Below are 21,595 nucleotides of genomic sequence, written 5' to 3' on the forward strand. Positions count from 1 at the left end.
CCAAAACTGATAAAGGAAAAACTTTTCATGCAATTTAGGATCTCACAGCTTTATTGAGCAATTCATGAATCGGGCAACATCCCATTCAGAAAGTAGAAGGGAGCTCTTGTTGTTTGGATATTAAATAACGTATGTCAAGTTTTTCTGGCACAGTACCTACCATCTAACCTAAAGGCAACAAATGTCGGTTCCTTTTTCTCTTTTCCCGACTGGCCTGTGAGCTTACCAACACGGGACCCTTGCTGTGCCTGAATCCACCCACCTTTGGAGCCCAGCACAGAGTTTCATACGTGGCAAACAAACGAAAAACATTTGTGGACTCTGGAGTAGGTTGCCTTTGCAATAGTTCACACATCTGTCCCCTCAGTTTCATTCTTCCTGCCAGAAACCTCATCCAGAGCACCCTCATCTCATGGACGCTCCGCCAACAGCCACCATTGGTCTCCCCATTCAGGGAAGATTTGTCCCCTCCAGCTGTACTGAACGTGGTACCAAATTTGTCTTTCTACAACACATCTCAGACCATGACTCCTCCTTGCTTAGAAGCCTCTGTGACCCTCTGGAGCTGACCCAACCCATCCCTGCTCCTTACGCTGGTGTTTGAGGCTAACTACAGTCCACCCTGGCTGCCCTTGTCATGTTTTCTCTCTCTCCACATCTAACCCTATAACCTCCCACCCATACCCCACCCCCATACACGACCATCAGGCTGAACCACATTTCCTCGCCTTTGACATTGCCATGCCCTTGCTTACACTGTCCCCTCTGCCTCAAGTGCCCTCCCCCAGAACATCATACACCCCATATATCAAGGTCCCCCTCAAATGCCACCTCTCTACCTGAACTTGCCCAAGTCCATAAGCTATAAGTGTCCCTCCTGCACCTGAGTTCTCCTGGCACTTCATCAGTACTTCTTGCACACTTGCCACTTTGGAATTGTGTTTATTTATGTGCATAAGCCAAGTGGGCACTTGGTAAACATGTGACGGGTGAATGTATGTTTACTTCCCCACTGTAAGGGCAGGGGACATGTCTTGTGCCTTTCTCTCTGTGCCTCTTCTCTCTCACACATGTAACTGTTTTCTTGAACACAGCAGGAACATAATACATAATACAGCAGAAGCATTACATAATGCATATGTGATGCATGATACAATAGAAGAATCACCTGGCATTGTCCATTCTCGTCAGTAAAGGTCTCTTGAATCAGCCTCTTGCTCCCAGTCCTGCTGTTACCATCCAAGTGAGATCCCCCCATCTTTCACTTGGACTGTTACAGCATCTCCTTCCAGGCCTCCCAATCTCAGGTTTCCCTTCTTTCCTCCTAAGTTCCACACAGACTTACCAGAGTTATCTTTCTAAAATGAAAACCTGATAATGCCTTTTCCCTGCTGTAAACCTTTCATTAGTTCCCAGTTGCTACAAGATAAAGCTTCAGCTGCCTTCCTCTTTGCTTCCCCACTTCCTTCCCTTCCCTCTCCCCCGATATTCCTTGCATTCCTCCTTAGATACTTGTAATTTCACAGACAGCTCTATTCCTTTTCAAGTCCTCTGTGTTTTGACATACACTGTTTCCTTTTCTTGAAATGACATCCTATCTCCACTCCTCACTCCACCCCATCATCTGATAAACAGCTGCCCACGCCTCAAGACCCAGTTCTGATGAAAGCTTTCTCCGTGAAGCAGGAGATGGCTGACCCCATGAACATCCCCTCCACACTAACCATACATTCACCCCACAAAAGTTATTGGACAATCACTATGTACCCGATACCCCCTCCAGGCAATTGCTGTTCTGGACAGATTCCCATGGTCACACCTGCCACCCTGTATTGATGTGAACCGTGCTTCATACATGCCTGAGCTTGGGGCTGCTTTTGGCTGTCTTCACTGAGTGCCTCACATAATGTCAGCAGATGTAAGAGTTCCATAAACTACACTGCCTTTGGAGTTGAGGAATAAAGTCAAGTAGGTAATACAGTGGGACAACTGTGAATGCCCAACCCAAGACTGACAGGGTCTCCTGCATCTTATTAGAGCTCAGGTTCCTGCTGATCAATAGCAAAGAGATGCTTCAGCTTTGGCTGTCCTGAAGCTCCTGCTTGGGCTTAGGTTGTTGGTTTTCAGTGGCAAAGTCCTCAGGAAATTCTCTGCAACCTCCAAAATGCTGGGCCAGTGAGCAGATTATACCGGCTGCTAACAGCCCAGGACAGTGCAGAATGTGGCTTTGTTACCACCAGAGCATCAGGAAATAAGCACGTTCTGGTCCTGGCTTCAGCTGTTCAAACCTTCAATGTATCCATTCTTTTCTTGAACAAAGCTTTACCGATGCCTGCTTTCTGCTTGGCATTAGGAACAGAGAGATAAAACAAGACCCAGTTCCTGCCCTGGAGAAGCGCCCTCTCTGGGGAAGCAGCCCAGTGTGCTCAAAGAAGAATAAGTCACCACATGGCCAACTCCCAAAAAGCAATTCTCCAAATTTATTTCTTTTAACTAGTTAACATTTACAAAGATTTACAGAGATTTGAAAATTTACAGGATGGCTTTAACAGCTCATTAAGATTTCTATTTGCTTTTAGTTGACTGGTGTTTACTTTGTCTTCATGATGGTATTCCGTAGACTGCTCAGTTTATCTCTGACTCATTTCCAGCCACTGCAGGTAGAGGGAGCTGGGTGGACAGAGGGAGTCAGTACCAAGGGGAAGGGGAGGCTGCAGGCCAAGAGGGGAGACTCTAAGGGCCAAAAGGAAGAAGACTGAGGGGAAGACAGAGGAGGAATTTGGGGAATAGAAAGCAGGGAAGCCCTAAGGGCAGAAAGAAGGGGAGACAGAGGAGCAGAAAAAGAATATACCCATAAGAATTCTTAATATTCCAGAATATATTTAAGGATATATTCTTCTAATGTAAGCATAGTCATTGAAAATACATCCTTGAATAAGAATTTATCAATGAAGAATGCCTCCTTCTCGTAAACATTTTCATGAAGAAAATGTTCATACGTTTTTCTGGAATGTTGACAATTCTTGTGACTATATTCTTCTCATGTCCCTTTGGTCTCGGTCTCTCTCAGCCACTCCCTCTCTTTTCTCCCTGTTCCTCAGTCTCCCCTTTCTCACCATCGATCTCCCGCCCTCTGTGCTCCCCAGCATTCTCCTCAGTCTCCCCACTCTGGAATGGGGAGCCCAGGCCTTACTGGGTACTAACTCTCCCCCCATTTTCACCTATAGCAGAAAGTCCCCTTTGTACTCTCTAGTACAGTGGCCAGGAACTGGGAGAGAGACAAACTGAACAGTCCTCAAAAGACTGTTAGGAGGACAAAATGAAAAACGATCAACTGAGAGTTCCCGTGAATCTTTCAAAAGCCGCTCAAACCATCCCACTTGAGGATATTGTAGAGTAGACACCTGACAGAACCACCTACTGACTTAATTAAAACTGTGAGATGAAATATATTTTAAAAATATGTTTTTAAATGCATCAGTAAGGTGTCAAGAAAATAAGAAATATTTAGAAGCCAAAAACTAAGTGAAAGCAGGAACCCAGAAGAGTATTCAGAACCTGAGGTGGGATTTTACCCTGAGGGCATCTGCTGAACAAGGTGAAACTGAGCTTTTGTATTTGTAGCTCCTGGAGTGCAGGGAACAGGAGAAAAAGGCCAGGTGGGTCAAGTAGGAGACTTCCCCATAAAAAGCAGAGAGCAAAAAGAACTAAATATTTAGTGTGAAAATGAAGCAGCAATAAACTTGTTCTCCCTATTCTCATGGGAAACTGCCAGAAAAAGAAAAAGTCAACATGAGGAAATAAATTTCCCCTGAGAATTCATAAACCTTACCCAGCACAAATTCACAATAACTGGGAGGTCAAAACAAACAAACAAACAAACAAACAAAAAAAACCCAAGCTTAGAACTTTAAGTAGCCCCCTATTGGCAGTGGCCCCAGGAATACAAATCCTCTCTGGAAGATCTCATTCACCTTCAACACACGTCTCGCAGAATTCACACTGATAAAGTTCCAAAAATTTTGAGATAAAGTAAAACATTTAAAAACATATAAGGAAATAAGCACCATAAACCAGATTAAGTAAAAACAGCATTTAGAAAAATAATTGCCAAGACATCATCTACTGGAATTATCAGACACTGAATATTAAATAAATATATTCAATTGGTTAAAGAAATAAAATAAGGAATTGAAAATGTGCATAAGGAGCCAGAGACTACAAAAATGACGAAGCAGATATGAGACAGAACCAAACAGAATCATCAAACAACAATAATTAAGTAATTGAACTTAGTGGATGGATTTAATAGCACTTGGACAAAGCTGAAGAAAAAATTAGTAAACTGGAAGGGAGGTAAGAAGAAATTAAACAGACTACTACACGGGCAAATTGATGGAAAAATCTGAAAAAGAGTTTAAAAAACATGGAGGATAAAGTGAAAGGGTCTCTCATACATCTAATCTGAATTTCTAAAGAGAGAAGAAAAATAATGCAACAGAGGCAAAATTAGAAAAGATAATAACGGAGAATTTTCTAAAACTGAGGAACACTAATCCACACTTTTAGGAATCCCAAGTAGCATCAATAAAAATAAATCCATATCCAGATACATCTTAGTAAAATTTCAGTACAAAAATGATAAAGAAAAGATCTTAAAAACATTCAGTGAAAATACAACTCACAGAGTGGGAGAAAATACTTGCAAAACATAAATCTGATAAGACCAAGTATCTAGAACATATTAAAAACTCTTACAACTCAACCATAAAAAGACAAATAATCCAACGGTAAAAAATGGGCAAAGAATTTGAATAGACATTTCTTCAAAGAAAATATAAAAATGGTCAATAAGCACCTGAAAAGATGCTTGACGTCATTAGTTTTAGGGAAATGCAAATCAAAACAATGAGATTTCTCTTCTCGCCCACCAATAAAAAGACAGATAATAACAAGTGTTGGTAAGGATGTGGAGAAATTAGAACCCCACATTGGTATAGCTGTTTCAGAAAACAATTTGGCAGTTCCTCAAAAAGTTAAGCATAGTTACCATGTGACCTAGCAATTCCACTACTAATTATATACCTAAGAGAATTGAAAACATATGTGCATTCAAAAACTTGTGAACAAATGTTCATAGCAACTATAATTCACAATACCCAAAAAGTGGAAATAACCCAAGTGCCCATCCATTGGTCAATGGATAAACAGAGTGTGGTATATCCATACAATGGATTATTATTCAACCATAAAAAGGATGAAGTATTGATCCATGGTACAACATGGATGAGCCTGAAAGACATTATATTAAGTGAAAGAAGCCAAACCCAAAGACCATGTATTGTATTATTCTATTTATATGAAACATCTACAATAGGCAAATCCATAAAAACAGAAAGTAGATACATGGTTTCCAGGAGTTTCCAGGGAGGAGAGAGTAAGGAGTAACAGCTAATAGGGTTTCTTTTGGGGATGATGAGATGTTCTAAAATTACACATTGGTAATGGTTGCACAATTCTACAAATAAACCAAAAGCTATTGAATTTTATACTTTAAAAGGGTGAATGTTACAGAATGTGAATTATATCTCAGTAAGGCTATTATTAAAAAGAACAGAAATAATATTTAATTTGGGACATCAAACATTCAAACTAAAATATTGGATAATAATAGCACATAATTTGGGAGGGCAGTGAGCAATGTTTAAATGTTCTCAAATCTTTGTATTGTTTCAAAGCAGAAAAAGATATTAACTTTAGAGTTTAATAACTTAAGAATGCATGTTAAACTTCTTGTGGTAATTGTTTAAAACTTTCACAGTATTAAAGGGCAAAAAAGAAAAGAGAAAAATATATTAAATCATTCCCAAAGGCCAAAAGGAGAGAAAACGCACTCATAAAAGATATAATAAAATGAATAAGATGATAGAAATAAATACAAATATATCAATAACAACAACGAATGCAAATTGACTAAATTCTCAAACTAAAAACCAAAGAGTGTCAGGAAATGTTCTGATTATTATGGTTATGTAACACACCACTCCTAAATTTAGTGATTTAAAACAACAATAATTATTTATTCTGTCTTGTGGTTTCTGTATGTCAGAAATTCAGTGGTGCCTTGGGGGTCTCTTGTGAGATTGCAGCCAGGTAGTGGTTGTGACTGGATCACTCTAGGGACTCCTTACTTAAATATCTGGTGCCTGGCCTGGGAAGACTCTGGCAGCTGGGGCTCCTCAAGCTTCTTTCCCTAGCCCTCTGTGGACGTTCTACATGGTCTCCCCGTATCCATACCTTCTATATGGCATCTCTGGGCTCTAAAGGTGTGTGTCCTCAGAAAGTATCATCTTCTGTGACTTAGCCTTATAATCCACATAGTGTCACTTGCACAGTCCTGCCTAGATTAAAGGGCAGGGGATACAGATTCTCTCTCCTGATGGAGGAGTGTCATCGTCACATTGTAAGAAAAGCAGGCAGGTGTGGTATATATTGGCACAGCTACCTTTGGAAAATATAATCTGCCACAGATGGATTTTTAAAAACCAGTTATCTGCTAGTTCCTGAATATACATCTAAGACATAAGAATACAGAAAGTTTGAAAATAAAAGTAAAGAAATAGATATACTAGAGAAATACCAAGCAAAAGGAAGCTGGTGTAGCTATTATAACATTAGACAAAATAACTTTGAAGGCAAAAGCGTTACAAAAATTAAAGAGGGTCACTACTTAATGATAATATGTTCAAATCAACAGAAAGATAAAACAATTCTAAATCAGTATGTACCCAATATCAAGCACGCACACACAACAACAACAACTGACAGAAAAACAAATAAAAATACACAAATCTACAATTATGGTGGGAGAGTCTCAATACACTTCTCTCAGTGATGACCAAAAAACTCAGTCAGGACATAGACGATTTAAACAGCATCCCCAAAAGCTTCAGAATACATACTGTTTTCAAGCACAAATGTTACATTAATGAAAAATAACCTCATACTGGATCTTAAAGGGCCACAACTCTATGGTTGTACATAGAGGCTGACTGACCAGGAAGCTAAGGAAGTTTAAAATCCAAAGTCTCCTCCCTGCTTGCACACAGCCCTTCCAAATCAGGAGGGGCTATGCCAGTTGTATGCACACTGTTACATGTTTTTGACAAATTTGAAAAAAAAGAAAGTATTTTAACTTCAATTGGTTAGGTCCTTTGTCTCTTTCCATTCTAACTTTTCTTTTGTCACACTTTCCCTTATTTGGTGTGGGCCATTTTATTCTCTGCAGTTTTTAAAAGCTTCAGAATCTACAAAACTCAGATCCATCTTGATTGTGCAATCTATGTACTGCCCAAAGACACCCAGCTAAAGGTGTACAAAGAAGCTGACAGCCAGATTTTTCCTGCCAAGCCTTGGAACCTGCAGTGGAACTGTGTCTGTTCAAAGCAGGTGGTGCTTTTTTGCAATTTATTGGCCATGAGGGTAGAGCCTTTTAAAAATTATCACAGGACTGTAATACTTACCTCAAGGAATTATGAGGATTCAATGAAAAAAAAGTGTGCAAATTGCTTCACATACAGTCAGGGCTTAGTAAATGTTAGGCCCTTATCTGGCCCCACCATGCCCTCTTTCCTCATCTCCTATGCCAATAATCCAGTAGCTCCAAATTCTGTGTCCAAAACCAAAATATTAGTCAGTTGTGCCTGCAGGGAGCATACCCACAGGAAATGGGGCATGCGTTCAGCACAAAGGGTTTATTTACTTCCTCACTCCGGGATCCAGTTCTTTATCTTCCTGTGGTTGGTTGCTTGATCTTGCCGAGGCGTTTGAGAGTGTGTATGCCTTGGTTTGCTCACAGATTTGTGTGTTCTGCTTTAGCTAAAAGAGCAGAGTCTCAGTCTTCCTTCTCCCAAACGGAATCATTTGCCTCACCCTCAGCTACCTACCTTCCAGGTAATTTTTTATAGTTACTTTTCATCTCAGAAGAATTATTCTCTGCCAGACAAATGGACCATCAGTCCAGGTGTTCAACAAACATTTCTGAAGACACCAAGTGCTAGTTTGTGTGCCATACACCAGTAATAATTATAATGACTGAAGCTGGCATTTACTGGGCATTTATATGTGCCATACAGCACTAAGTGCTTACACAATATCTCATCTAATCTTTACAATAAAATTTGGGGATGGGTGATTACCTCCAGTTTAAAAATGAGAAAACTGAAGATGAGAAAAGTTTGTTGACTTGCTCAAAAACACATAAGTGGCAGAGCTATGGTTCAAAATCCTGATTACAATGCTCCCAGTCAATGGAAGATACAAATGCAGAAACAAATACTTTTGCACTTATTATGTTATGACATATCACATCTTTCTATGTCCCTGATAACAGATCTGATGGTACCGCTGGAGTTCAGGTTGTTTACAAGTTCTTGAGACTAAGAAAATGCTGACATGGACGCTTTTCTAAACGGGAATTTGCTGCACCCTGTGCGTCCAATGGCATTTTCCGCTCAGCTTTTCCGGGGAGGCTTACAGTGGGGAAGCAGGGATTGCGGGGCTTACCGCAAGGCATGCTGGGCCCTAGGCGGCAAGTGCAGGGAACTGGGCGTGGCCGGGGGCGTGGCCGTGCCAGGACGGCTGTCGGTCACCAGCTCGCTTGGGTTCTCACGCTTCTGCACCGCAAGGTTGGCTAGACGTGGTCGGGGCAAGGGTCGGGATGCGGAGGCTCCAAGCTGGGCCGCGATCCGGGTGGGATCTCGGCACTAATCTGGCTCTAGGCAGGAGCTCGGTGGTACCGGCAGGCTGGCGTTCCCGCCAGGGGGAAGCTACTTACCAGGTCATGCAGCCCGTAGGCCCCGCTGTTTCTCGGACGCTGGCGGAGGGGCATGTACGGGGAAGTTCTAAGCAGCCAAGAGGATTGGGGAGGCGGCAGCTTTCAGGGAAGGCGGTGGAATGGCTCAAGGGGTATTTAAAACGGTTCTGGACATCACTGTCCATCTTCGACATGATTTTAATAAAACTTTTAAAAAAACTTACACAAAAGTAAAGAGGGTAATATAACGACCCTCTAAGCACCCATTACCCAGCTTAGTCTCATCTTATTTTCCTATATTTGCTTCAGCTCTTGTTCTTTAAAAAATAAAGCATTAAATATCCAGATGAATGCGTTGCGTAACTTTAATTCCATTCCCTTTCTCTCTCTCCCTATAGATCGCTGCCATTTTGAATTTGGGATTTATCAATAACGTGTGTTTTTATGTTTCTAGTACATAGGTATGGATCCGCAAAAAATAGTTTGCTTGTTTAGCATGTTTTAAACTTTATATAAATAGTATCATAAAATGACTATTCTGCAACTTTTTTTTTTCCCTCTTATTTTGGGATTCTCATCATAGCTGCTGTATAATACTTCATTTTGTGATTATATGCCAGTTCATTTAAATATCCCTCTGTTCAATAAATAATCAAGGAATGAATTCTTTTACCTATCTACTAATACATAGGTGTGAGAACTTTTAAGTTATGTTCCTAGGAGTGTATTTGCTCACTCATGGTGTGTGCACATCACCTTTGCCAGACGTTCTCCAAAGTGACTGTATCTATTTACATGCCAACCAGCAATATATGAAAGTTTGTTTTGTGCCACATGGTTGCCAAAACTTGATTTATCTTTAATAAAGCCTTAAAAAGTATCTTTTTCAACCAGATTCAAAATTCATCTCTTTCACTTGCTCTTTATTTTACCTTGTATGAATTACTTTGCTTCTCTGAGCCTTGGTTTTCTTATCTGTAAAATGAGAGTAGTGATAACTTATTTTGTTAGGTAGCTGGAGGATTAAATAAAGTAATACATATAAAAATGATTACTGAAATGCCTGGATGGAATTTAGCAGGCTCTTCATAAACATTAGTAGCAATAACAGTAGTAGTGGTAATTAAGTGATCAATTTTTATTGAGCTCTTGCTATGTGTCAGGTGCCATAAGTGCTGTAACCTCATTATCTCATTTACTTCTAATAGCAGTCTTATGAGGTTGGTATGAGTACTAGCTTAATTCTTCAGATGAAGGAACCAAGACTTATAAAGTTCAGGCAAATTGCTCAAAGTCACAAAGATAGTAAGAGTCACTGCTAGATTCAAATCCCAGGTCTGTCAGGGAGTTTTGACTCTGTCCTGCAGGCAGTGGCGAATCACTGAAGGGGAATCACTTATTATTTGTCCGACACCAAAGTCTGTGATACCCAATAAATAGTAACTATTATTATTAGTGGATGAGGCATTGTAGAGGAGAGGAAGGAGAAAAAGGGTTTGGAGTCAGACAGATGACCCACTTTGTGCCTACACTGGAGACCAAGACACTTTCCCCACCTGGAGGCTTGTGCAGTGTTTCTCAAGATGGGGAACCTGGATGATCTGTTTCATAAGGACCCAGGCTGCTTGTTCGGCACGCAGATCCCCGGCTCCCCAAGCTTCTGTCTGATTCTGTAGGTTTCTGATGAATCATAACAAGTAGCAATCCTGGTGTTCTCGTAAATGTGAGAGCTACTGATCTAGCTGGTAAGGAAGACGAGTAAAGAGGCGATTACAATGCAGAGCAATGAGTTGCAATGATAGGCCAAGGAAGAGTTTCTGGAGGAAGCTTGGTCTAAGCTGAGATCTGAAAGATAAGAAAAAGTTCTTTGAGAGGGCAGGAAGGAAAGGGAGATTCAAGGTCAAGGACCAACATTCGCAAAAGTCCAGGAGTGAGAGAAGTATGGCCATTTCTGGGAAGAGAAGGTATTTTGGCGTGGCTGGAGTGCAGAGTGTGGCACAAGGCCTGTGAGGTGGTAGGGACCAGGTCACAAAGGACCTTGTAGGTTACTTCAGGGAGTTTAGGCTTTATCCTGCAGGCAGTAGAAAAATCACTGAGTTATTTATGTGTTTTTTGCAGGAAGGCATTAACAGTTTGGAGTTTTAGAAAGAGCTCTCTGGTAGCCACAAGGTAAAGAATAGACGGTGGGTTTGGAACAAGGCTCTCAGCAGGCTGGTGCTGCCAGCCAGGGACAGGCAATGATGACCTGAACTGAGGCAATGGCAGTGGGGAGATGAGGGAAGCAGACAGACAGAAGAATCCACAGAGGCTGATAACTGATTGCTTATGGGTGGATGAGGATAGGGAGGAGTCAAGGCTTCTTTCTTGAGCAAATTGGGTCAATGATTGTGAATTTCCCTGTAGTAACAACAACAAAAGAAACCACTGGAAGAGAAGCCAATGTGAAGGGAAAATGATGACATCACTTTAGGACATAGTTAATTTGAGTTCCTTATAGAATATCCAAGTGGAGCTCTTCAGAAGATAGTTAGAAGTACAGGTCTATAGGAGATCCTGCTAGTCGCCCCTCCAATAACCTCTCCCACTTCTTCTTTCCTTACAGAAGCCTACTTTGTTTGGAACAGTGATGTGCCCAGCTAAAACCCCCATCCTCCCAGACTCCCCTGCCAGTCTTCCCAGATGCTCTACAGTTGGTCATGTGATCCAGTTCTGACCAACAAGCTCTAAGTGGTCACCACTGGGTGGAGAGTCTGGAGAAGCTATTGTTGTCCTGATAAAAATGGACAAACCCAACTGGCATTTGCCTTTTGCCCTTGCTCTTCCTCCTTCTTCCTGCCCAAACAGAGTTGTGATACTTGGACAAGAATCAGCCAATTTGAGAGCGTTAGGATGGAAGTCATATGCTAAGGGAGGCAGAACAGAAAGACAGAAGGATTCTGGCATTGTGTAGCTGCTCTATGGCTGGGGCCCTGTTATGCTTAAGAAAAAGAAACCACTATATGGTTAAGGCACTGGAACTGGCTTCCAGTCACATGCAGCAGAACATGATCCTAACTGAGTCAAGGGCTAACACCCTGGAGACAGATCTGGGTTAGAGATAAGAGATTTGGGTCAGCACCTAGATGGTAACTGACAGCTTTGGGGAGGATACAAGGAAATCAGGCATTCATATATTCACAAATGTAAATGATTCTTCCAAATTAAAGGTCAGAAAGGGCTCAGTTTATAGGTAGTGTCGAAAGGAAGAAATCCTGTTCTCTGAGCAAATGCTTTTAGGTTACTTTTTTTATTGTTGATGTTTCCATAACCACATTCAAAACAAAACAGTCAATTTAGGGCTATTCAATTAATACTCAACTGCATGAAATTTATTTTGTAGCAACTTTCCAGGTGCTTAACCTGGATGACTCCAGTCATAAGGAGACTTACCTCCCAGGGTGTGGGCATTTTGGCTGGGAGAGTCGACCTGGTAAACCTCAGCTCTCCTCTGTTTTCCACAGCAAGTCCCCTGGAGTTCTCTCCAGGAAGGCCAGTGCAAGCACTGCCCACAAGCTGTGCTGAGATTTAACCTACCTGTCCTGTCTTTTGCCAAGATTATTTCCCATGGTCTCCTAATTGATTTTCCTGACCCCTCTCTTCTTCCCACCTTACACCCCACGCCCCGCCCCCCCCCCCCCCCCCCACAAAATCCAAAGACCAAAAATCTGTTTTCCCTAATGCATAGATTTAAACACATTACCCCCTTTCTTGAACACTTCTGTTGTCTTTGGGATAAAGCGCCAATGCTTTATCATAGCATATTAGGCCCCCAAAGATCTTTCCATCCTCAGCCCCTGATATTTGGCCTCCCCCTCCCCTGGCTCTGCACACAGACTCAGCCATTCCATTATGAATGTCTCACTATGCCCACATTACTTTTGCCCTTTCAAGCCCACATTACTTTTGCCCTTTCAAGCCTGTGCAAGCTGTTCCCTGGCCCAGCAATGCTTTCCCTACCCCCTGCCCTGCCTGACTACCCCCACCCACCCACTGCAGCCAGATTAATTTTCTGCTCTTTTCAAGGGCTGGGAATGGCTTGAAAACCAAGAGTGGTCCAACTCCTTCTCCCTCAATCTCTTTCCCCAGATCTCTCTCCAAATCCTGTTGATTCCCCAAAACACTGGTAAATTTGTTCCCTCTTCTCCATCACTGCTGTTACTAACCAGACTGCTGCAATGGTCTCTGTCTTCAGTCCTTCAGTGTCCCAGAGCCTCCTTGTCTTCAGTCTTTCCCAATCTAGTCAATCTCTCATCTGCAAATTTGCCCTGCCCCCACCATTGACTGATCTCTTGCTTAACCCTTTAAGTCCCTAATGATATCCTCCCTGCAAAACTCTCAAGCCTCATTTCCTACACTCCAGGATTTCTCTCTGCCCACAGTCCTCACTGCCCAGCACAGCCCCTTCTGAGCTCCTGCAGGGCTAGCTTGGCACAATAGTTAAGACCATGACCTCTGGAACCAGACTGCCTGGATTCCAGCGTTGGCTCAGCTGCTTATTAGCTGGATGCCCTTGGGTGAAATATTTAACCTCACTGGGTCTCAGTTTCATCATCTCTAAATGAGGGCTAAAGAAAGTTAAGGTTGTCAGGAAGATTTTAAAGAGTAGTACTGAAAAGTACAGTGTTAGGAACAGTAAATATTATGGAAATGTTAGCTATTTAAATTGTCTTACATTTATTTGACCTTTGAAATTTGTCTGTTTGGTCCTCTTCTATATATCCCCAAAGCTTAGAATAGTGCCTGGCACATAGTAGGGGTTCGTTAAATATTTATTAGCTAATGCATTTGCTAATTTGCTTGGTTGGTGTGTCTTCTCATATTTCATCTCACCAGTTAAATTATATTGTGTTTTCTCATATTTCATTTCACCAGTTGAAAACTGGGGCTCTGCTCTCCCACTTTCTGTTCCCAACACTGGGCTTAAGCCCTGGTCTACAGTAGATAACCAATTCATTTTTGCTGATTTCCCCATAAACCAACTTTTACTTATTCAGATTTTCCAAGGGTGTGATGTAACAGTTGGAGGCCTCAGACAGGGGAGAGAATGGGAGAGAACAAGGCACTGGAGAAGACCTTGCAGAAGGTGCCTCTCAGCTGAGGGGGCAGGGAGGAGAAGTCCTGGGAGACTAGGGACAAGGAACCCTAGCTATCTCAAGGAGCTTGAAATGGACTTTTCTTTCTCTGTAAATCAAATTTCTTCTTAGTAGAGAAAACAGGACTCATGGGAAATCAGGCCTAAATATTTCCCACCATGTCCCTTGTGCATTTTTAGCTATCACAATACATGAGATGTACTGATCTCTTTTCATTTCCCACGTATTGTGTTTTGGAACTGTTCTTTCATTTAATCCATGCATAAAATGGGTACTACTGCTTTGCTGATTCCCCATTTTATAGTTGAGGAAACTGAGGTTTAGAAAGGTTAATAGGATCAAAGTCGTAGTTTATTAAGGGTGAGTTTAGGATATAAGGTCATGGTTGCCACATTCCAGAGCTGATAACTCTTAACCACAATATTGGATTGCTTCATAAACTAGTTTTGTATCTTAATTTGAGAAATATCTATTGATTTGTTAACAGGCTAGACATGTGTTGGGCACTGAGAACATAGAGATGACTATCATTTCTCTCCAGGAGCTCATAGTTGCTTTATGGGCACGATCTAATCAAAAGGCAGTGAAGTTGCAGTGTGGGAAACACTCAGAGTGCTAGGGAGTGAGGAGAAGGAAGCATTAACTCTGCCTGGGGAGTGGGGCCTGGAGTCAGGCTGTAGGGAACCAGTAGTTGAGCTGAGTCTCAAAGTCTAGGATTGGGAGCACTTGATTACTCTATTGCTCCTGGAAGTGTAAGCAGCAGCAGAGCTCATGTAAGGTGCATACAACATTAATTCTTTAATGATTTTGATGCATTGTAAGTGAAAAGAGAAAGCTCCAAAATGACCTGTATTGTATAACTCCATTTTAATAAAATAAACAAAATTATATGTATGTTTTATATGTATTCACACACACCTGCCCACACGTACATATGCACAGAAAAATGTCAGTTGTTATCAGTGGTTACCACTGAGTGTGAAATTCCAGGTGATTCTTTACATATTTTTTATCTTGGAAACATTTTATATCGTGAAATATAATTTTATGTGGAAATGTATTTGTCATTGTCTAATAAATTTGAAATTGTACAAACTCTACAACCCAACAATTCCATTCATAAGTAATATCAAAATAAACTCTCGCACATGTGTATCAGGATGTATGTAAAAATGAATGTTTAGGACAGCTTTAGTTATAATAGCAAATAATAAAAAGGGAAAAAATTTCACATCCATCTCAGGAGAATGTGGTACTTTCATACAATGGAAGCCTATAAAACAGTAAAAATGAAGACACCACAGCTTTATGTAATAACATGGAAGAATCTTAAAAGTATAATGTTGAGCCAAAAAAGCAAGTCACAGAAGAATACATACTATGTAAGTCCACTTATATAAAGTTCAAAAACATGCAAAATGTATGTTCAGGGATACATTCACATGACAAAACTATATCAAAAAATAAAGGAATGGTAAAAACAAAATTCAGGAAAGTGATTGCTCCAATTGGTCATATGCTGTCCCTTAAGCTGTGTGTCAGGTGTGTCAAGATTCTTTTCATTATTATCCTTGATACTTTATATATAAGTTATACATGTTCATTTATATATATTATACATTTCTTAATAAAACACAATTTTTCTGGTCAGTATTTAAAAATTTTTCCATAAGAAAAATGTATCACTTGTTATTTCAAACAGAGAAAGTAAATAATAAATATAACAGCATTTTAAAGATTCTTTTTCTCTTGTACCTTTTCCCACCCTTCGCTTTTTATATCATCCATTCACCACATATTTACTGAGGACTTGCTCTGTACCAAGCTGCATGTTGGGGATATGTGGTTCCTCTTCATGGGACTTCCCCTCATTTGTGCTATCAATATCCTTGTAAAACTCTCAGAGTAGGCTTCATTATCAATATTTTACAAAACGCATAGTGATTTTTCTTGACATAGCACATCAGCAATCTGAAGCCAGATGGCCTGAATCAAATACTTGCTCTGCTAGTACCTAGTTATAAATATTCGGGCAAATGTATCTTTGTACTTTAATTTGCAAATTCCCATTTCATTTGTGAAATGGGATTAAGAATAGTATCTACCTAGTAGGATTGTTGTGAGATTTAACTGAGTTAATATGTATATAAAGAAATCCTGCCCCATGGCAAATGTTCAATAAATGCTACTGATTATTGTTGTTATTGTTCTATAATCATCACCTGAACACCATCCCTGTGTCAGACCCAGGTGAGGCACTGGAAATACAGAGATGAACGAGACAGGTCTGGGAGCCTGATTCTTAAACAGATGATCAGATGTTGTGAGAGAGGCAATGGTGGCAGGAACCTAGAGGCTGCAGGAGCATGGAGGGGGACCCCAGTCCAGTCTGGGGATCAGGGGAGTCTTCCCAGAGAGGCTGGGGTTGTGGTCCTGGGTTTTAGTCTGGTGCTGACAGACTACATTCTAAGGTTTCCCACAGATGAAGAGCTAGAAAGGAATGGATTGCCAAGAACCTACCCAGCTGTAAGAGAAGCCATGAGGTAACTTGTAGATTATAAAATCACTCAATCCTGTGTTGAGTCTACACATTTAATATTTGTGGGTTTGTATTTTCCTTTGCAGTTATGAAATAGGACAACATATCTCATGTGGTAAAAACGGATTATAGCTTGGATTTCTTTTGTTGTTGTGGGAACTAGTGAAAAGGGTTTGCATTAGGAATCTGTTTGAAAGATTTCAAAATTTATATTCTCATTTGTCAGTTGAAAAATAAACATAGGTTTTGGAAATAACCTAAATACCTGGTAATAAGGGAATAGTGAAACAGATATACTATAATTAGGAAAATTGTGGTATATCTATAAAATGGAATATTATGTAATGATCAATGGCATGAGAAATGCTGATGAAAGAATGTTAACTATAAAAGCAATATTAGCTCTATTATGTAAAAAAAACTATAGATAAAATACTGGAACAAAATATACTTAACTATTAACAACAGTTATTGTTAGTGGTATTTGGTGGGTTTAGAAGTGGTTTCTTTTCTTTTTTATAATTTTTCTTTTTTTGTATTTTCCACTTTCCACTATAAGAATGTCTTGTGTTTTTTTTTTTTCAACTCTATTAAGATAGAATTCACATATGCTATAGTTCATGCACTTAAAGTATACAATTCAATGTTTTTCAGTATATTCAGAGTTGTGCAACCATCACCACAATCTAATTTTATAACATTTTCGTCATCCCTGAAAGAAACTCCATACTCATTAACAGTCACTCCCCACTCCTCTTCCCTCTCCTGGCCCTAGGCAACTATTAGTCTTCTTTTTGTTTGTATAGATTTGCCTATGTTGGACGTTTCATATAAATGGAATCAAACACTATGTGGTCTTTTGTGTCTGACTTCTTTGACTTAGCATAATGTTTTCAAGGTTCATCCATATTGTGTATCAGTATCTCATTCCATTTTATTGCCAAATAATATTACATTGTATGGATATACCACATTTTATTAACCCATTCATCAGGTGATGGATACTTGGGTTGTTTTCACTTTTGGGTTGTGAATAATGTTGCTATCAATGTTTGTATACAAGTTTTTGCATGGATGTATGTTTTCAATTCCCTTGGTACATACCTAGGAGTGTAATTTCTGGGTCATATGGTAATGTTTAGCATTTTCAGGAACTGCCAAAATGTTTTCAAAGCACCTGCACCTTTTTGCATTCCCATCAGCAAGGTATGACGGTTCCAATTTCTCCACATCCTTGCCAACACTTGTTATTATTGTCTTTCTTAGTATATCCATCCTAGTGTGTGTGAAATGGCATCTCATTGTGGTTCTGATTTGCTTTTCCCTAATGGTAATGATATTGAGCCTTTACTCATGTGCTTATCGCCATTTGTATATCTTCTTTGGAGACATGTCTATTCTGTTCCTTTGCCCATTTTTAAATTAAATTACTTGTCTTTCTATTGTTGAAGTATAAGAGTTCTCTATATATTCTGGATACAAAGTCCCTTATCAGATATATTATTTGCAAATATTTTCTCTCATTCTGTGGGATATCTTCTCACTTTCTTGATGGCATCATCTGCAGCAAAATGTTTTTAATTTTGATGTTCGATTTATCTAATTTTTTCTTTTCTCATTTGTGTTCTTGGTGTTTTACATAAGACACCATTGCCTAACTCAAGGTTACAAATATTTACTTTTATGTTTTCTTCTGACTTTTGTAGTCTTAGCTCTTACATTAGGTCTATGCTCTATTTTGAGTTAATTTTTGTTTATGGTGTGAGGAAGGTGTCTAATTTCATTCTTTTGCATGTGGATATCCAGTTGTCCCAGCACCATTTGATAAAATAACTATTCTTTCCCCCATTATATTGTCTTGACACCCTTGTTGAAAATCAATTGATAATAAATGTGAGGGTTTATTTCTGGAGTTTCAATTCTATTCCATTGATCTATGTTTATTCTAATGCCAGTACCATTCTGTCTTAACTACTGTAGCTTTGTAGTAAGCGTTGAAATTGGGAATTATGAGTCTTCTAACTTGTTCTTCTTTTCAAGATTGTTTTGGCTCTTTTGGGTCCCTTACATTCATATGCATTGCTTTTATACCACACTACCCATCCCACCCCACCACCCCCCCGCCCCCCCAAAAAAAGGTTTTAGAAAAAGAGAAAGAATCAGAAAGGAAATTAGACATTGCTGAAGTAACTATGAAATTCATTTTGTGTTTTCTGAGTGCCACTACTGAAGTTCACCTTTTCTCTTTGCAGGGATTGTTCTCTTTCCTAAATTCTGTCCTGGTTATGTTACATTATATTTTTCAGTATTAAAGAACAAGCTTTCAGTCACTTGGCTGGGCCAGGGATAGGGGATCCCATACTCTATTGTGGTGGTCTCTAAATTATATACACATTCGATGCTGAAACAGATTTTTAGAGGAAGAGATAAAAAAAAAATGGCTGGAAATATAGTGGTTTTTATATTCTTCTTTGGAGGGGGCTCTCTTCAGAACTCTGTTGTTTACCTCTGTGTGTTCCCAGCACTCAACCAAAGAGGGCTTGGTACATAGCAGGAACTAAATGTTTGCTATTCAAAAGAAAAATTTCAGATATCCTGTACTCCTATTAAAATACATTGCCTCTCATCCTAGGTTTGCATCCAGCAAGAAAAAGTTCTGTATCTAACATCTGCTAGGGTCATTTGGTAGAGAAGCTGTGGGCTCCTCATTTCTCTTTGTCTTTTCTTTTGCCTTTGCACCTCACCTGACCTATTTACTTAGAAAATAGCAGTTGTATCATCTTCAATCTGTACTCTTTGGAAGCCAGGTTTCTGGTCACCATGGTAGGATGTGAACAAAGTGGAGAGAGGGTCAGAGAGAGCTTCAGGCAGTTGAATTTTAAAGGAGGAGTCTGAGTTAGTTGAGTGCAGAGGAGAGAAAAGGCTCCTAGCTGAACAGAAGAATCAGAGGCAGGACCTTGGGAGTGGACCCAGCACTTTCTGGGAAGGTTTAGTGTGGCTGAACAAAAGGAGTGGTTGGACTTGTGTCTTGTAAAGATCACTCTGGCAGTTCTGTGGAGTATTAGAGTCTTGAGGCTGGATGCAGGGAGAGGCTGTTGGTTGTCTAAAGAGGAGCACACTGTATATAAAAGGCAGAAACCTATGGGCTTGGAAGTCCGTACTGTGAAGCAGGCAAACTCTACTTTGGTGCCCTAGCTGCATTCTCTTTTTAGGATTTCAGTGCTTTCTACCCCCACCCACCCCAGATGCTGTGTTGTTGTCCTTTCCCTTTGTTCCCAAGAGAAACTTATAAGTTGATCAGAAAATTACTTTTTATTTTCTGGGGATCCCGGGGGTGGCAGTGTTTTGTTTCTGGGCTCCGTTTCAAGTCTGTGTTCTATGGAAGGTATGGAGGTACATCTCTATGCACCTCAATGCTTTACAAGCAAGGGCTTCATAGAATGCTTCTGGACATATCTCACTCATGCCACAATTATACCAAACCACACACATACACACAGGCACAGAAAATACCTTCTGGCATATCAGGAACCCCGGGCGTGCCTAGGAAGCTCACGCAATCCCAGTCACTCCCCCTCCCCCACACAAGGCCAGGCGGGGCGGGGCAGGGCAACCTCTCGCGGCGGCGGTGGGCGGTGTCTCCGCGCCGGGCAGTCTTAGTGATGGCACCCGGCCCCGCCCCGCGGCCGGCCTGGACCCAGGCGCGCGGCTCCGCCCCCACGGCGAGGTGGGGCGGGGCGCGAGCCGAGCGCGCGAGCTGGGCCGGGGCCGGCCTGGGAGCCCGCGGAGCCGAGCGCTGCGAGCCGAGCGCCTGGGCGGCGGCGCGGCAGTAGAGCGCGCTATGGCTCCGGCCGCGGACCGGGAGGGCTACTGGGGCCCCACGACCTCCACGCTGGACTGGTGCGAGGAGAACTACGCCGTGACCCGGTACATCGCCGAGTTCTGTGAGTGCGGGTACGGGCACCCGGGCAGCCGGCCTGAGGCAGGAAGGGAAGGAGAGAGGGCGCCCGGCCTGAGGGGGGACGCTGTGTGAGGAAGGGAAAGGGCGCGGAAGCCGCGCCGGACTGGGCAGAGGGCGAACCTGGCCGGGAGCGGCGGCACCAGGCCTGGCCGGGGGAGGTCGTGTAGGGGAGCCCTGGGGCAGGGGGAAGGAATGGGGATGCTGCAGATGAGGGGAGCGGATCGGAAAATCCAGTCTGTAGGGTGAGGTCTGGAAGCACTGAAGGGCGACCTTAAGATTGAGGGGCGCAAGGGAAGTGGGAAGTCCCTGCCGGACCTAAGGGAAAGCTTGAGTGGCAGGGTTGGGAATGGGAATTCCTACCTGATACGCCGAGTGGGGGCAGATTGGGGGCAGCTGGGAGGAGGTTGGGAGCGTGGAACCTCCCGGCCAGGTTCATTTCAGTGAAGCCCAGGACACCTGCTCTTGTTGAGCCTACAGCCTTAGCCGTAAGGACACAGAAGAATTCTAGCTTAATTTTTCCCCAAATATGTGAAAACTCTTAGGTGGTTCCCTTCCTCTTTCTCTGTTCTTATTACATCTCTTCAGTCATCTCCAGGGGAACAGTTTTATCGGTGTCAGAACCCCCTCCACACTGCTCCTACCCCACGATATCTTTATGTACTGTGATCATCTGCACTCTAAGTAGGACTGTTAACTATCTCGTTGCACGAGGACTAGAAGGCAGAGCGCCTAATCTGTACCTTCCTGCTCGTGCCAGGCTCTCAAGGGCACAAGGGACCAAGTTCCTGCCCCACTCTGCGATAGCAGGGGTAAGGGGTTATCTGAGGACACTGCTTCCACCAACTGCACATTCTGAGGATTTGGAGCAGAATCCTCATCCAGTTGCTGCCCCTGACAGGCACTGCTAGCCAGGTCAGGGTTTTTTATGTGTGTGTGTTTCCCCAGATGATTATTCTTGCTGGCTAAGAGAACACAGGAAAAAATTATTATTTCTTTTATCATGGTTTACTGTGGTAAAGTTTTAGAAGCATGATGTTTGATCTTCTTTCAGGTATCTGCTCCTGGCAAGGTACAGAGAATATTCTTTGGTTAACTATTACTGCTTCTTTTACCCACTTCCTAAGGACAGGAAGCAAAACAGTTTTTAG

At 41.6% G+C, this 21,595-nt stretch overlaps 1 protein-coding gene across 3 annotated transcripts in view; it reads left to right on the forward strand.

Moving 5' to 3' along the window:
• ACER3 (alkaline ceramidase 3) overlaps positions 1-21,595 on the forward strand; it is a 253,466-nt gene that overhangs the window by 14,951 nt on the left and 216,920 nt on the right. The window contains exon 1 of one of the 3 annotated variants that reach the window (XM_037840771.1): positions 20,255-20,430. The exons of 1 other annotated variant lie outside the window; for it this stretch is intronic. In XM_037840771.1, the coding sequence (XP_037696699.1) occupies positions 20,328-20,430 (103 nt within the window). In that variant the 5' untranslated portion in view covers positions 20,255-20,327. Of the gene's footprint in view, positions 1-20,254; positions 20,431-21,595 lie in introns of those variants that run through there. One more of the 3 variants, XM_037840772.1, reaches the window with a different exon arrangement.

The sequence above is a fragment of the Choloepus didactylus genome, chromosome 6 (genome assembly GCF_015220235.1).
Source record: "Choloepus didactylus isolate mChoDid1 chromosome 6, mChoDid1.pri, whole genome shotgun sequence".
In the NCBI taxonomy this organism is placed as follows: Eukaryota; Metazoa; Chordata; class Mammalia; order Pilosa; family Megalonychidae; genus Choloepus; species Choloepus didactylus.